This window comes from Eutrigla gurnardus (genome assembly GCF_963514095.1).
Source record: "Eutrigla gurnardus genome assembly, chromosome: 15".
NCBI lineage: Eukaryota > Metazoa > Chordata > Actinopteri > Perciformes > Triglidae > Eutrigla > Eutrigla gurnardus.
Genome location: NC_139938.1, coordinates 2,585,850 through 2,603,054, shown reverse-complemented (window position 1 = coordinate 2,603,054; position 17,205 = coordinate 2,585,850). Strand labels below are relative to the sequence as shown.

Here is a 17,205-nt window from a genome sequence, read left to right as displayed (position 1 = left end):
CTAGGCAGCATCTCTCCCGTAAAGACGATTCCCTCAGCTCAAATCACAGCGTTACAGCTCTTGCCACTAGCATAACACAAAAAGCATATGTGAGAAAAATGTTTGCTCTGTCAGCAACTGCCTGGACTTTGCCTCGCACCTCATGCTGTGTATGTTAGTAGATTTCCTGTGTACGGTTGGGGCAGATTTCACTGTGATGCTCACATTTTGATTTCGACTTCAATTTAAGAATGCCAAAGATAGGCACAAATCCCTACATGAGGAAATACTTTACAAGCAGCTATGAAACTACGGTAAGGAGCGTACGAAGCAACAACACAATCATCTCAATGATTTTCAGTTGCAAGCGTTTAATAGAGGGAGGAGCAACTTTTGCTTGTCTACACTGGGACTCATTTCGTGCCACTTGTGGGGGTCTTTCCATGTATAGCCCATCCAATCTGCTTGTTAAACTAGTGTGGACCTGACGTTTCAGAGATGTCTTTGCCACGCTCTTAGCACTGCTGCTCTTTTCAATGCAATTCCCATAGTGATGAGGGAGCAGACGTTTCATCAGTAACCTCTTATTGTTTGGATGTTTTGCTACAAGGAGATGAGTTATTTCGCTGTCAAATTGAAAACATCACAAAGCATTTGGGAAAACATTTCGGTTTGCATTTTTTTTTATTAACAATTTGCCCTAAAAAAAAAAAGCCCATTGCCAATGAAATGTAATGCATCCCAAGTGGACATCTTCTTCGCTTTTGCTCCAGCACAAAGCGCGCGAGTGTGTGAGTGCTGTCCGAGGTTACGGCGGTTACTTGAGGGTTTCTAAATTGGGATTTTGTCGGTTGTTGGAGGGTGAATTTAATGCACTGGCGTATCCCGGCGGTTGCCTAGTAACGCGCTGGCAGTGGGCGCCGTAGAGAGATCTCTATGGTGGGCGCTCCATTAAAACCGTTGGCGCTCCTGACCTTGGCGTCGTATATGCGCAAAGCACACAGACTGTGCAAAGCAGGAGATAAGAGTGAAGATCCGTGTGTTTGATACCGAACCCGGGGGGATCTATTCGTGCACAACGTCCCCATCGTCTTGCAGCGACACATACGGACGGACGGGCATGGTATGCAGGGAAGATGGAGCGCCGAGCAGCCTCTCTAAAAGCAGGTGAGTTAAACTAATGATTCGGTTTTTCCGTGGGACGAATCTTTGTTCACGTTGATCACTGACATGTCGAAGATGATTGTTTCATTTACAGATCGGCTGTTTCTCCGCGATAGACTATAGTGGATCATCTGTTGGCTCGTTATGCCCTTTGTTTAATTATTATTATTATTTTACCCAATATTACACCGTCCTAGACCTAGATTAAATAAGCTTCCCAGTCACAACGCGAGGCGCGCGCGCGTACACACGCACACACACACACACACACACACACACACACACACACACACACACACACACACACACACTACAGCAGTTTGTCGATGCTATCAGGGGCTGTGGCTTGGTTTCTCCACGGGTCTGGATCCTTGCGTTCATTCCTAAAGCCCTGACATGATGTGGAGTGCTACCTGCATGTTCTCTATAAGGTACTTTCCTCTGCGTCAGTCTCTCCTCGGCTCCTCGGCATTGTCCTGATACATTAGGGGGGTTTTGGGAGTCCACTAAAACGGGTTTTGATCCACACAAGTCGAATTACAAGGGCATTGGGAGCCCGGTAGGTAGCCAGCGTCTGTCTGACATACTAAGGCTACTTCTCAAACGCGTGCATGTCCAGGCCCCCGGGCAACCAGAACCCAATCGATAAGACGTTGTCCTGGAGATTTTATTAGTGCTGAATTGGTGTTGAATTGTGTGCCTGTCGATGGTGGTGATGCTCAGAGACAAACATGATTATAGCCATCACTCTAATAGGTCTGTAACTGCAACCAAGTCAGTCCAATCAAAGTATTTTGACCTCAGGAAAAAAATCCAGTCTTTTGACCCAAACCACCTCTGTGATGCACGAACATCTGGCTGGTGCAAAGATAGTCTATTTTGTATAATCTGTTAGGATTTTAAAAGATCTTCATTTTTTAACTCATCACTCAGTTACTGAGTTATTGCAATCATTTCAATGGAAAGACATATTTCACGCATGTTCCTTTTCCTTTGCTGTTGCTGGGCGTGTTGCCAGTCCAAATTGCCCCAAAAAAACTTGCAGTGTATCAAACTGGACTGAGTGATGGCTCATTTTTATTACATGGCCCATTTGGTGTAAGCCATAAAGCTTTTATCCACATCTGTCCCATCGCAGACCTCAAGTTGGAAAAAGAGTACTCTGCAGTCGCAGTGTTCAGCTGCTTTGGCGTTCTGCAGCACAATCCAGTGTACAATCAGTAAAAGAGGATTAAAGTATATGATGTCACCTTTAGCTTTGTTCTACAGCTTGTCCAGTTATGTAAATCAGAACTTTGATTTCATATAAAATAGCCCCCCAAAAAGGCACATCTATTGATATTAATGTAATGATTGCATGTGTAATTTAAAAGGAAATGCAGCTCATTTTAAGAATTCATAGCTATGCCTTTGATCTACAGCATCCCCAGCAGTGACAGGGCTGCTCGTAAGACAAATAACAAAGTCTGATTGGTGTTGAAAACTGTACAGTTCATAACGGCTCATCTGATAATTGACAACAATTTCCCAGCAGGTTTTGTGAACAGTGAGGATTTCTATTTTATTTGTTTTATTTTTTTAACCTTTTTTTATTTTCAGCATCAGTTGCAAACTACTTGATGTGCTCCAAAATTCAGTACATTGTCACCTAACAGATTTAACAAGTCTCATCCTTTCCTGGCTATGAGGAATGTTCATAAGTGTTAATTAATACAGACAAAGCTGGCCTAGGGCAGCGATGTAGAATATTTCTCAAATGAGCCAGTGTGATATTACTTTGATGTGTCTCATTCTTTTTTCTTTTTTAAAAAAAAAGACAAATTATGATGGTGTCCATATCAGGTAATGTGCTCCAACTGGGAACTATGCAGCCTTGTGTTCCTGCTTGTGTAAACAGGGAAAGCAGGGGAACGAGAGAAGCCGATGCACCACATCTATGCTTAATTAGCTTCTCATATTAGCTGGAAGAAATTGTCCCCCTGCCTTAATAGATAGCTTCATCAGCCTGACAGAGAGCTGTTTGGCTGCGGTCTTTTCCAATGCTCAGGGCAGTACTCGTCAATAGATTTGATTTGGTTAACAAGCTTGCTTTTGCTTTGCTCTATTGACGAGCCAGTGAGAAGGCGATGTCGAACATATTATCCTCGCCGCTATCCTGGAACATAAGGGCTGAGACTTAATGCATTTTGGGTAACAAAGGAGTTAATTAGGAGACGCACAACACAATTTGCTCTCCGTGGTTCTCCATGGGTGAGCTTACGTCTGATACCTTATTTAAATACAGTATGCACATGTGATTAGGGGCGAGCGTGTATTCCCTGTTTACTGAAGTGTGCACACTGGTGAGCCACTAACTAGACAAACCATCGTCACGTGGAAGCTCTGATGGCGGGTCAGAAAACACACTGTATGTAAATCATCAAGCAGTCACATATTAACAGATAAGACATTATTAGACATAAGAGAAATCAGCATGGAAACAACAGGAATTCATTTGTGGCTTCAAGTCGAATAAAACCCCTCAATTTTATAAAAGACTAATCTTTAGTGTCGTCCAAAGAAGTGGAAAGTGTGTGTGTGTGTGTGTGTGTGTGTGTGTGTGTGTGTGTGTGTGTGTGTGTGTGTGTGTGTGTGTGTGTGCGTGTGTGTGTGTGTGTGTGTGTGTGTGTGTGTGTGTGTGTATTGCAGTAGACGAAGACTACTACATATCAATTTCTCAGAATGAACTCAAAGGTTCTTTTTCCTCTGATATTGAACTCAAATGATCTTTCACTGCTTCCTCCAGTCTTTCGATGAATCTGCGATGGCTCTGTTCTACGAGGAGGGTTGGTGTTAGTGCGGCCCATCAGACATGTTGGTTCTGGGACACTTCCATTATGTATCTTCAAGGCAGCGGCCGACAGTGATGCTCAGATGTAAGACAAGAGAACAGATATTCCCCATTCACCATGTGAGACACTGAGTGTATCTCAAATATGTTAGACACGGAAACCTCACAACTCGGTTTCCCAGTTAATCTCCCTTCAACGCAGATTAAAGATTTGTCTTTCTTTGCTCTTCACGTTGCCACTTCTGCATAAGAAAAGGAGGGCGCTTAACACCTTTTATCTTGAGATGTTTTCGCAGCATCAATCCAACATCACAGCAGATGGATGTTTCCCATTCCTCCCGTCTCCTCCCCCTCCTGATACACAGAGATCAGTATTCAGCGATTTGCACACGAAAAAGCATACATTTGCTCTTTAAAGCCAGCAACTTGTCCCAAAAGGTTATTAGCACCGAAGCGTTTCAGTGAACGCGGCTTGCTGATTAAGCTTTTATCAAAGTATGTAGTGAGAGACCCAAAGATTATACTTTTATCAAAACTCAATTGTAGGCTATTTAAGACTATTTTCATGTAGTTTTAATGTGTTCTCGTCTCATCTTCTTTACAGATTTGTGTGCACGGCAATGAAAAGCAGAAGTGGGGCGGGTCCTTACCTGGCTGAGGTGTATTTGGATTTGATAACCGCCACAGTGATGTCTGTCTGACAGGGCCGGTGCAGAGGGACTAAGCGGACACTAGTGTGCATTTGTACCGTGCGAGGGCACAGTCCGGCCCAGACCATGTGGCTGGCTACATTTAGAGACCATCTGTTGCCTGCACACCTGCTACACCATCAAGGGACTGTAACCATCACCCACTGTGCTCTTCTCTGGTGGATATTATGCTCTTGCTGGTCGTTCACCAAGGCGACAAGCCAGAAATTCTACCCGACGGTGACCACGCAGTTTGGGAAACTGCGAGGCCTGAGGGTCCCTGTGCCTAGTGAGGTGCTCCGGCCCGTGGACCAGTATCTGGGGGTCCCCTATGCCGCTCCGCCCGTGGGTGAGAAGCGCTTCATGCCTCCCGACCAGCCTTCCTCCTGGTCAGGCATCAAGAATGCGACCCACTTCATGCCTGTGTGCCCTCAGAATATCCAAAACACCGTGCCAGAGATCATGATGCCTATATGGTTCACCTCGAACCTAGACACAGTGGCCACGTACATCCAGGATCAGAGCGAGGACTGTTTGTATCTGAACATCTACGCTCCGACCGACGAGGGTGAGTCGGTGTGGTCCAAACGGACGGCGATGGCGATCCATATCTATCCATCATTGTTATCAATGTCGTCCTGTTATCCTCATAAAGCATGACCACCGCTCATGTCACTGCCGCCACCCAGGGGCTGATTCACCACGAGATGTCATCATTATTTCACTCGTTGCAATCATATTCCATATGAAACACCATTGATGAGCAGGAATTTATTCATAATGGTTGTCGTGGCCACCGAAGACACCTCGATGCCACTGACTGTGTGTGGATGCAGAAAAAAACATAAATGTGCTTGTTTCCCCACTAATAGGCATCCAGTGAAATATCGCTGAGGTGAGGGTCAGTTCAAGTATTGACAAGCCGAAACTAAGAAATCATTTCCAGTGTTTAAAACCATGAGCAGATAGCATATTTGGCTGTCACCACTGAGCTTCAAAGGTAATCCTTCAGAATCACTTAGCAGATCTAGTAAAGCCGGCAGTGCCAGATTTCCATGTTTGTTGAAAAAAAACTTCAATTTCTAATAGAATATATTGAGAATGCGTTGCCTCCCTCGCAAGCATTCAGTGGAACACAAAACGTTCAGCATTCAAAGCCGAGCACGTTGGGCTTCTGTATGTAACACGCTACCCTTTGACTGACTTTTCTATGGTAGCCTAGCAACACGTAAACAGCCTGCTCGACAGGTAGCTGTCCAAAATGGTGTACCCATGTTTTATAAAGCTCCTGTTCTGAGCCGCGCTGCCTAAAGGCCTCCTCACCCGGCACACAAACACGTTAATTAAATCTCACACTAGCAGTCACATTTCAGTGGAAATAACATAACCCATCGGTTCTATACATCTTTTATTTCTTTAGAGATCTTTTCCTTTTTTGTCATTACTTATTTAAAATGCACCCCGGGCATTCTGTTACTTTATTATTTGTTTCTCTGATGCGAAAGCTTTGCTGTTTTCATTTTAACTTATCTCCAGTTGTCTTTTTTTGCCATGTCAAACTAAAACCTGTGTTATTGAAAGTTCCACTTTTTAATATGTGTTTTTTGTGGCTTGACAGATCTTATTAATCATTCACAAATTAACCCTATACACCTCATATTTATCCGAAACTATCCTGCAGAAGTCGACTTAAAGATTTGACGTGACAGTTTGTGTTAAAAATATAATTGTACAGGGAGATAACAATGAACCAAGAAAGATGTATTACTCCAGTCGAAGCGGAGGCAGCTGGATCAATATAACGACAGATAATAAACCGTTCAGAGGTAACAGTGTGTGTGTGTGTGTGGGCGCATATACACACTGTGTCATCTCCTACAAATATCTAACAGGGAACAAGTATTTGTTTACTTGTTGGAAACAGAATTACAAATGCAGAATATTTTTGCATCTTTACCAAACTTTTTGTCTAGAAACCAATCAGAGGTAAAATAGTGCAACATGCTGTATGTAAATGGGCTAATCTTCTTTTTGCTTATTATTTATGGCTCTTTTTGTCACCTGATTGTTAGTTTGATTGGACGGTATTTTAAATAAGAGGCACAGTCAATCATGCTTTTTTGAATTTTTGTACTTCTTTTTCCTCATGTGAATCGCAGGGAGCCAACACAGGAAAAAGGGGCCGCCTTTCTCACATGCTGAGACTCATATATCTGAAGGTATTTTTTAAGAGCTCAAAGTCTTGCTGCATGGATTCTTTTTAGCTTGAGTTTGCTGGATGAAGATCTTACAATTATTTGTTTTCCTGAAGCGCAGTGGGGGCTCAACTCATTCCTGTTTCAGTGAGAGCTACATCTCTGCTGCCATGCACATTGATTGCATTATCTACTTATTTCCTCAATAAAAATAGAAAAATCATTGTATCGACCAATGACTGGCTTTCAATGTCTTTACATTGGACTATGAGGCAGATAACACTTTCTATTTTAGCCCGTGCTAGTAGCTAAACAAGAGCTCTGTGTATTGTGGTTCATTCCAGTCCCAGTCTACACACAGGAAACATGCTTTTATCTTGTGCATGCATATTTATGTCCAACTGTAAAAATGATCATCAGACCACTAATCGAATCAATAGACGTTCTTCTCTTTCTGCCTCTAATCTCGATGGTATGGTCATGCACTTACATGCACTGTCAAAACGGTGCTGATTACTTCTGACCCTTGGATTCACGCGCCCGTGTCAGCGTGTGTTTCCCATGCATTCGAAATGTCATTACAGCTTCCAAACCACAAACCCCACCACTGCTTCCAAGCACCTTCTAAGCTGTACTCATACCTCACGCTGAACAGTTGATACAACCTTTTTAATAACAGTGCTCCATTAATTCTCCATTTCATTGCTGTTGCCTCGGCAGTTGTTTGCTCAATGGCGTGTGTCTGTGTGTGTTGGCGTTGCAGATATAAGGGACTCCGAAGCTCGGCCCGTGATGGTCTACATCCACGGAGGCTCCTATATGGAGGGCACTGGGAACATGATGGATGGCAGCGTGCTGGCCAGTTATGGGAACGTTGTCGTGGTCACTCTCAACTACAGAATCGGGATATTAGGTGATGACGACATGTCTGTGCGGTATCTTTTAATGGGGTTTCTAATGGGGGCATTTATCCTGTTTAATGTGGGGGAATAAACGGTTTGAATGGTCATTCATTCCCACTTGTTTTCCTGTTCTGATCTATGAAAAGATGACAATGAGAGAAAAAATGTAAAACAGTGTAAGAAAATATAGGCAACTGAGATCTTGGTAGCATTGGCGTGGCTTGATTTGCATACAAATGTTGTCCTCAGAGGAAAAAGTGATGCAAATACCTATCATGGTGCGTCCTTGTTGCACTCAAGCTGTTTAGACCCGTTACAACAAACAAACGTAATTCATCTTCCTTTAGACGGATTTATCTAATCTGTACAAAATCATCAGCCTTTGCTATTCTTGAAAGAATGATTTAAAATACACGATGGAGGAATACAGCACCACAAGGTCAAGAGTTTCCCCTGTGTTAACATTCAAAACAGTACGTTGTTTCGATGAGACTAGACAGGGGAATAAGTAATAGGATCAATTGTAAGAGCGCCGTGACCTCTGTGTGGATTTTATGAAATTTGTGTAGAGAAATAGGGACAAGTGAAAGATTTATGCACATTGAATTTAATGAAGTCACGAGCGAGGAGAGAATTCCAATTCGATGAGCGGCGCCCTGATCGCCGCCGCTGCTTGGAGACAATTACGAGGAGTTGACTAAAGTAGTCGAGACACTGTGAGGGAGAGCAAAGGCATATTTGCACCTGAGGGGGGAAATGGTGTTGGCTCACTCAGATGCCCTGCTGGGCTACAACTTTAGATCAAAGCTGTGACATACACTGTAGATCTCTGCTTTAGCACCGGCTCTGATGTCTCTCTGTACCGCAGGCTTCCTCAGCACTGGTGACCAGGCAGCAAAAGGAAACTATGGACTCCTGGACCAGATTCAGGCGCTCCGTTGGATCAGTAAGAACATCGGGTACTTTGGAGGGGACCCGGGTCGCATCACGGTTTTCGGATCCGGGATAGGCGCTTCCTGTGTCAGCCTGCTAACTCTGTCCCACCACTCAGAGGGTAAGTTACCTCAAAATCAATGTAAAAATCCACAAACAATCACGTTTCAATGTTACTTTTTGAACAATTGTTTTAAATAATTTTGGAGTTGTATTCCGTGTTTCAAGTGCAGATGGAAATGGTCTGTCAGGGAGATGAAGTGTTGCGATATGGGAGTAAAAGGGGTATTCGTTAAGTAAGTGATTGCTTTTGTTCCCCTCGATCTAATCAGCCTAAAAGCTTTGCCTTTTAAAATGTGAGGCTCTTAAAGAAGCCCACTGGCATTATAAAGTTTTCACCATGCCATCAAGTTCACCTGTGTCCATCAGATTTGACCATTCTGACTAATCTCTAATCTAATCATTCCCACATCTCTCAGCATCAGAAACTGACCCTCTTTTACCCAACTACCTACAGTGTGTGTGTGTGTGTGTGTGTGTGTGTGTGTGTGTGTGTGTGTGTGTGTGTGTGTGGTTAAAAGATTCAGCTTGTTTAGAATTTACCATAAAACATTCAAAAAACATCCAAATATTTCAGAATATTTTCATTTTTTTCATTCATATATTAGTGCTTCTTTTTTAGTGACAATATAAATCTTATGAATGAAAAAGAATACATCACTCGTATCTGATGTGCATTGAAAAGAGAAAAAAACACACGTTTCTTTTTCGTGGTTATCATGAGATTTGGTTAGCACCGAAAGCTCCTCGCAAGAATCAAAGGTGCGTATTTCAATAGGGGTGGCCGACAGGGAATGGAACCTCTTATCTTTTTGCCGTATTATCGCTCCTCACATGGATGCCGGACAGAAACACAAGGAGGGCAGAAAGTGTGTGTGTTTTCATCAATGCCAGGGAGGCTGCGGCAACTGTCCTTTGTGAGGTTTGTATTTGATGCCCGAGCACGGTTGCAGCGAATGCACAAAGACCTCCAGCTGTCTTTGAAGTAGACTAGCTGCTGCCCTAAAAAAATAAAAGAATTGAAATAAATGACAGGAAAGGGAAAGTGACACCGTCCCCGTGCTCTTTTCTCCCAGCGACTGCTATGCCTTAACCTTAGCAGAGTATTTTTTTGACTCAATACATATCACTTGTCATTTTTAGGTGGTAGATACTAAAATCCCAGGAGACAGAGGTGACGCTCTGCATATAAACAATTCAACAGAGCGTTTACTGTATCAACATTGAAGAGTCGGGGCTTACTGCATATTCATCTCCCTGCACAGACCGTCCACCGCACGGCTGGCATCAGCAGTCTATATGTAAGCTTGGGCGGCTTGTTAGACACACAGTATCAACGGTTCCACAATGACCGTAGGCGGGCGAATAACTGTCTCCTCGCTGAAACAATTGGTCCCAAATTAATTTGACTTGTATTCATTTGCATATGAGTACTGATACCATGAAACAAATAAAAGGATCAACAGAGAAAAGCGAGTCTTTTTTGCCATAATAATAACAATAGAATAGGACAACATCCTATTAGCAGTTTATTTCTTCCACCAGCTGCTTTACGGAGCAGCTTCTCATCAGCGGGGCTCAATCTGGCCTTTCACTCTAATGCGTTATCACCCCGGCTCGTATTCCAAGAACATCACATTGTTTGCTTTTATCTAACTAAAAGTTGTGTGTCAACAAACCTTGGATTTAATTACTAGCCGTGACAGTCATGCTGGTGTCGTTTTCACAGTGTGTGTGTGTGTGTGTGTGTGTGTGTGTGTGTGTCATCATGGAAATTGTGATTCGAGAGACATCTACTGTCACAGGAACTGGCACATAAGTGGCTTTGAGTAGGCCTATTTTGCCAGGTGTTTACATGTCTGAGGACAGATTTTGTGTCCCTGAAAGCATCGCGAGCCTGCAAGATGCAAAAAATGAAAGCTGACTTTGAAGACGGCTGTGGTCCGAGCAAGGTCGCCGGAAGCAGGGGGATAGGAAGTGGGGGCTGTTTCTTTTTTGGCATCGCGGCTGGTGTGATCATGTTGCAAGATGGTCTCTAGTTGTGAATAGCAATCAGTGTAAAGTGAGTCGTGTATCTGCTCAGGCATTTCAGAACGCCCCCTCAAGGGGTTGTGCTGAAAAATAATACGGACACTAACCGTGGTTCTCTGGGCTTCTGTTGTCTTCTGTGTCCTTTTGTTTTGAATCTTTTGTCCCAAGGCTTGTTCCACAGAGCCATCATCCAGAGCGGCTCAGCCCTGTCCAGCTGGGCTGTCAACTACCAGCCGGTCAAGTACACTCGCATGCTGGCCGAGAGGGTTGGCTGCAATGTGCTGGACACCGTGGACATGGTCTCCTGCCTGCAGAAGAAGAGCGCGAGGGAGCTGGTGGAGCAAGACATCCAGCCGGCCCGATACCGCGTGGCTTTCGGCCCTGTCATCGACGGAGACGTCATCCCGGATGACCCGGAGATCCTGATGGAGCAGGGCGAGTTCCTCAACTACGACATCATGCTGGGCGTCAATCAGGGAGAAGGGCTGCGCTTCGTGGAGCGTGTGATGGACCTGGAGGAGGGCGTGTCCGGCAGCGACTTTGACTTTGCAGTGTCAGACTTCGTGGACAGCCTGTACGGCTACCCGGAAGGGAAGGACACGCTGAGGGAGACCATTAAATTCATGTACACGGACTGGGCTGACAAGGACAACCCGGAGACCAGGAGGAAGACCTTGGTGGCCCTCTTCACCGACCACCAATGGGTGGAGCCCTCAGTGGTGACAGCCGACCTCCACGCCCGCTACGGCTCGCCCACATACTTCTACGCCTTCTACCACCACTGCCAGAGCCTCATGAAGCCAGTGTGGTCCGACTCGGCGCACGGAGACGAGGTGCCTTATGTGTTCGGCATCCCCATGGTGGGCCCAACGGACCTGTTCCCCTGCAACTTCTCCCGGAACGACATCATGCTCAGCGCCGTGGTTATGACTTACTGGACCAACTTCGCCAAGAGTGGGTGAGTGGCAGCAAATCCAGTCGTAAAACAATGGTATGGCTTATTTAAATATAGCTGCGGTGCGTTCATTATCCCATTTTAACACTCCTCACTCGTCTCGGGTTGTAACATAATTGACCTCACTTGTGCTGCAGACTTTATTTGTGTTGAGATGTTCACCCTGGAACTTCTGCTACATTCACCCTTCCTTTATCCCGCTGATTAAAGGGCCGTAAAGATTCAGCTGCCTAATTAAGTGCAGCCTTAACTCCCACTGCTGCGTCTCACAGCCTTTATCTGTCCTTCTCCCTCGTTAGTTCACAAGAACTATCCAATAAAACGTGGTGCTTCACTGCTTTTTATCAATTAATATGAATTCCTCAACATCAAAAGTCCATCGTTACCATGAATGCACACTTCTTCCTGTAGGTTTGTGCTCCCTGCTCAGATTCATTCAGTTAACTTTTACACTCCTAACATTTGCACTCACTAGATATTGAATTGTGCACTCTACCCACAAACTGCTCAAAAAATAAATAAAACTGTGGTGATGACATTAAATGAGCACACACTGTCTAATCTAATGGAAGCCGTGTCTTTTAAATGCCATGTTGGCTCTTTTTTAAAGAGCCGGTTTAGGCTTCCGTATAACCTCTCTTTATGCCCAAAGTTTCATCACTTTGGGCAGACTTCCTGAAGGTGATGGATCTTAAAATTTACAGCTTAATTCACATAAATGTTTAAAGCAGTCACTCACTCCTTAACAAAAAGGTTATGTCGAAGAGGAAATTTGAGGAGGCAGTTAAGCTGTACGCCGTAAACCTCTGCCAACCACACTGTGAGTAGGACCGGCACCAATAATCAGTAGAGAAATATTATTTGTATACTCACTGTTTGTTTTCAATATAGCAGTCTTTATTGAAGGCGCTGTATACATTTGAGTATGAGGCCTTTGGATTATCACTAGAAGCAGTGACATTTTAAACTATTCGGATGACAGGATTTGTTTTTAGCTTAACATATTGAAGCTGCAGTGAGTCTTTCTGGACGATGAGTAGCTGTAGGAAGCACAGGTCACCGTAGGCTGCTGCTTTAGTATGTAGGAATGAGGGAATGCTGAGCCCTTGAGGAGAGATGGGGATATTGCATTGTGTTGACTTGTGTCGATGAAGTTCTTCTTCTATTTCTCTTTTACAATGTAACAAACAGGCCTTTTGTTTGGATTTGCATTTGAAATGGCGACATTGCATTTGTACCACCAGGGGAGATGGGGTTGAAATCTTTATCACAGGTTGAATGAGGATATTTTGGAATAGTAACATACATTGATACATGATCATGTTAGGGCAAAAGGCCCAACGCACAGAACTGTGTGTACAAGGTGTTTCTAATGAGGCTGCAGCGTGTGCTGAATCATTAATGATGTTATGTTTCCAGATCGATAATAATAATGAATCATCGTCGAGGCCTAATGACACCATGTAGCTTTCTTCCATTGCATTTATTTATTAAGACTCTAGTTTTCTGTCTGCTGTGTGTCTGCAGGGATCCGAACAAACCGGTGCCACAGGACACCAAGTTCATCCACACCAAGGCCAACCGCTTCGAGGAAGTGGCCTGGTCCAAGTACGACCCCTACGACCAGCTCTACCTGCACATTGGCCTGAAGCCTCGTATCCGCGACCACTACCGCGCCACCAAGGTGGCCTTCTGGAAGCACCTGGTGCCCCATCTGTACAACCTCCACGACATGTTCCACTACTCCTCCACCACCACCAAGGTGACCCCGCTGGACCCCACGCAGGCCAACGGTAAGAGGCCCGGCAGCACCGGTCGATCCCCTGTATCCACCGCGCATGGCGACGGGGGGAGGGAGATGGGCCCGCTGATCATGCCGAACCCCAGAGATTACTCCACGGAGCTCAGCGTCACCATTGCCGTGGGGGCGTCGCTGCTCTTCCTCAACGTCCTGGCCTTCGCCGCCCTGTACTACCGCAAGGACAAGCGCAGTCGGCAGGACACGTCCCAGCAGGCCAGTCCCCAGCGTGACAGCAAAGGCAACAACGTGGGCCACACCACCACCATAGATGAGACCTTGTCCCAGCAAAGGAACCAGTGCGAGGCCCTCCACAATCCTCTTCACGTCTCGCCCAGCATGGATTACTCGCTGAGCCAGCGTCGCTCACCCGACGACATCCCCCTGATGACCCCCAACAACATCACCATGATCCCCAACTCCCTGATGGGCCTCTCCAACATGAGTCCATACAGCACCTTCCCTGCTGGTTACAGCTCCGCAGGCCTGCCCAGCACCCACTCCACCACCCGGGTATAGCCTGGCGGGGATGAGAGGAGAAGCCGCGACGTCCATCAAAACCGTGGAAATGTAAAGCTGTATTTAGGATGTGTAGGTTAACATAGGATTGAATATGTGCGTTCTGTCTTATCCAAAGGTGTACAACCGCCAACATCCTGCCTTTGCGCTCTCATAATAGGAAGTCTAACCGCAGAGTCATTTTATAATAACCATTTTCAAAGGCATAGGAAAAAAAAGGAAAAGGCGCATTTCATTTTCCACTTTGGCTTTTTTGGAACTTTACCTAGCAAGAACTTAGTATAATGTTTCTACAGTTGGATTTGTATGGGAAGCTTTTTCTTACTCTGTGATATCTATTTTGATCTCGTGGAACGAAGTGACATTACAGTTTGAGGTGGACAGAGATCTGGGAAAAGCTGAAAAACAGTAATATTATAATTATCGTTATTATTATTATTATTATTATTATTATTATTATTATTATTATTATTATTATTATTATTATTATTAAGCTATTTTATACATATTTCTCATGGTACATTGCTTATTATGAAAGTGTATTTTTACTGTAATTACTTTAAAAGGCCTTGTAACTCGCTCACATAAGGAATTACTGTGGAATCGTAACGAGAATGGATTGACATTTTACTCTAATACTGGTCACATGTGGTTAAAATGTCCAAAAATTGCTAGTGCAACATATAGCACTCCTGTGTGTGTGTGTGTGTGTGTGTGTGTGTGTGTGTGTGTGTGTGTGTGTGTGTGTGTGTGTGTGTGTGTGTGTGTGTGTGTGTGTTAGAGAGATTTGATGTGAGTGTGTGGGGGTCTGCTGAGAAAGTGCGCTACAAAAATGTAAATTAGGCATTGTTTGAAATTAACCATTCAATTTTGCATATGTAGTGTTGTGTAATCTATTGTAGTCTATTTGAGTATCCCTGCTATATTTTTATTTCACGTGTCTACAATTTTGCTTAATACACTGCAGGAATATAACTCCTGCTTTACTACTGTATAAAAAGAGAATTGCTTAAAATGTGTTCCTCCATTCAGCTCATGGTTCTTTTGGCTTGGCTTCTTTGTACAGAACACTCTTAGACCAACATTTCATTTGTCGTTTGTTTATGGATACTGTAAGATCTTCGGAAAGATAACTGTAATTACATTGTAATTGTATGTATACCAACTCAATTATCCACATTTATAAAGGAGTTTCATGAAACTTATTGAGCCTACTCCAAGAGGTTTGGACCCCGTGCGTACCAAGATATATCCAGGGGTCTCTCTCTACTGACTGGACATGATGGACATCAAGCTTAAAGATTTGATTTTTTTGAACCTATCATAATGTTGTTTAATCTAAATGAGACGAATATTAAAAGATTTTTTGGAACTAAACATTGAGTCTTGTGAAACGTTGGAATAATAATGTGTCCTTAAAAGTCTCATAACCATGCAGAATGTAGTCCAGGAGCTATGCTCATGCCTGAGAATGAAACGCCAAAGTCTGTTGACAGGAGTACTGCATGTGAAGAATGTTGCACACTATGAGCAACAAAATGGCCAAGCTGCATTTCTGGCGAGGGTCACTGATGTGTTTAAAGAGCACTGGGAACTGATGTAGAAAAAGCATTGGATACGCCATCAGAGGTGGCGGCCATGTTCTGAAAGTTGCTCAGGTTATCTTTACGTAAAAATAACTCAAATTCAAACTATAAGTTCATTTTGCAGCTCTTTCGTGGAGTTCTTGTTCCCAATGTAATTCTATAGTAACACGTTTTTTTGGGCCCAATGACATCCTGTGATTACAGAGATTGGCCACAAATTTGCTCCAAAGCCTGCTTGTCCTCGAGGCTCAGAATCGGCTAAAGGTATTTTTTAGATGGAACAAAACACGATAAGACAAGAACACATGATTGGTTGATGCGTTGCTGCATCATTGGAGCGCTGAAAAAAGCTGCGAACAGTTTCGAGCATCAGTTTGTAGCTTCATGTCACCTTTCAAAATAAGTTAAATCATAAGCTGCTACCAGCACACACACCAAACTGACCATGTCTACCATCAAGTGGCATTGTGGGTAATGTATGCGTCAGGTTTTGAGAAAAAAGAAGAATGCATGGCGTAAAAAAGATCTCTGATTCAGCTGCATTGATTTAGATTTTTTTTAACTGTCCATCATGAATTTGATAATGTTGGAGTGCAATGATAAAGTATAGAATAGGGTTTATTTTGGCAATAAAGGAGAGTTTGATCAGGTTTACTTTAGGATCTCAGTTAAAGCTAGTTAGTATTCTTCCTCTGACAAATTGAATTAATAAGCAATCAAATAAATCTTTGATGAATTCCATACCCTAAGGGTTTTACCACTACAGCTGTCCTTAGTCTGGTATGACCAGACTAAGAAACCTACGTTTTGTTTTTAAAGTATAATGTCATTCAACTGACATGCCTTCATGACTGTCGTCAGTATTACCATTTGACCTTTTATTACGACATATGTAACTGCCACTGTGGTCACATTGTAATGCACAAGTCACATAAGGAGAGAACCACTTCAGCATCCAATCTGTTCTCTACCTAATTTGCCCATCACGTACAATGTAATGTGTATCTACCTCAAGCCAAGCCCATCTCTTCTTAATGTCCTACTTGTGCCTCTGACTGCTGTTGCTCTGCTCTCCTGCAGTTTTAGAGTAAACCTTTCAAAAAGAGTGTTGGAGCACACGCAGCGGCTGCTCGCAGTTTCCCAGGCTTCATCCAAGCAGCCAGCAGAGTCTGAGATTAGCATGAGAGACAATCAAACACGCGAGCAAATAAACGGCCCGTGGGCAGAAGAGCTCAGGCCTCCCTTTGCTTCATCATGCCGTAAAACCAATCATTTAGGCGCTCCACGGCGGGTCATCGCACTGAACCCACCGACGCGTCTTTGTCCTCCAAGTGCTTGTTTGTTTGTTTGATGATTGTTTGCCCGGTTTTGTCACGAGATAGCGCGCATTACCATAACAGGGATGGAAGGTGGTGCAAATATTTCCACAGCCCTCCTCCCCCGTGTACACACACGCATATGACTGCTTGCTGCGCGTAAATATTGGCAAGTGTATCTGTCACACAGCAAACTATTCTGAAATGACTCCAAGACCGAGCCCCGCGCCGCATCACCTATAGATACA

At 44.0% G+C, this 17,205-nt stretch overlaps 2 protein-coding genes across 3 annotated transcripts in view; both read left to right on the top strand.

The window, feature by feature from the left end:
* Positions 1-17,205, top strand: part of cwc15 (CWC15 spliceosome associated protein homolog) — an 89,623-nt gene that overhangs the window by 48,910 nt on the left and 23,508 nt on the right. The window lies entirely within an intron of this gene.
* LOC311026068 (neuroligin-3-like) lies at positions 4,738-14,513 on the top strand. 2 transcript variants are annotated; one of them, XM_084029389.1, is made up of 6 exons: positions 4,738-5,230; positions 6,822-6,881; positions 7,621-7,770; positions 8,628-8,813; positions 10,952-11,741; positions 13,266-14,513. In XM_084029389.1, the coding sequence occupies exons 1-6, from the start codon at positions 4,750-4,752 to the stop codon at positions 14,053-14,055; spliced, it is 2,457 nt and encodes an 818-aa protein (XP_083885515.1). In that variant the 5' UTR covers positions 4,738-4,749; the 3' UTR covers positions 14,056-14,513. The 2 variants fall into 2 exon arrangements, with proteins under 2 accessions (XP_083885515.1, XP_083885516.1); XM_084029390.1 differs by lacking the exon at positions 6,822-6,881.

What these genes read in the sequence shown, in the direction of transcription:
- LOC311026068 (XM_084029389.1), top strand. Translation starts at nt 4,750, where the DNA reads ATGTGGCTGGCTACATTTAGAGACCATCTGTTGCCTGCACACCTGCTA. An exon ending in TGAGACTCATATATCTGAAG is followed by an intron (nt 6,882 to 7,620) that starts GTATTTTTTAAG and finishes TTGGCGTTGCAG; the next exon opens with ATATAAGGGACTCCGAAGCT. An exon ending in CTACAGAATCGGGATATTAG is followed by an intron (nt 7,771 to 8,627) that starts GTGATGACGACA and finishes TCTGTACCGCAG; the next exon opens with GCTTCCTCAGCACTGGTGAC.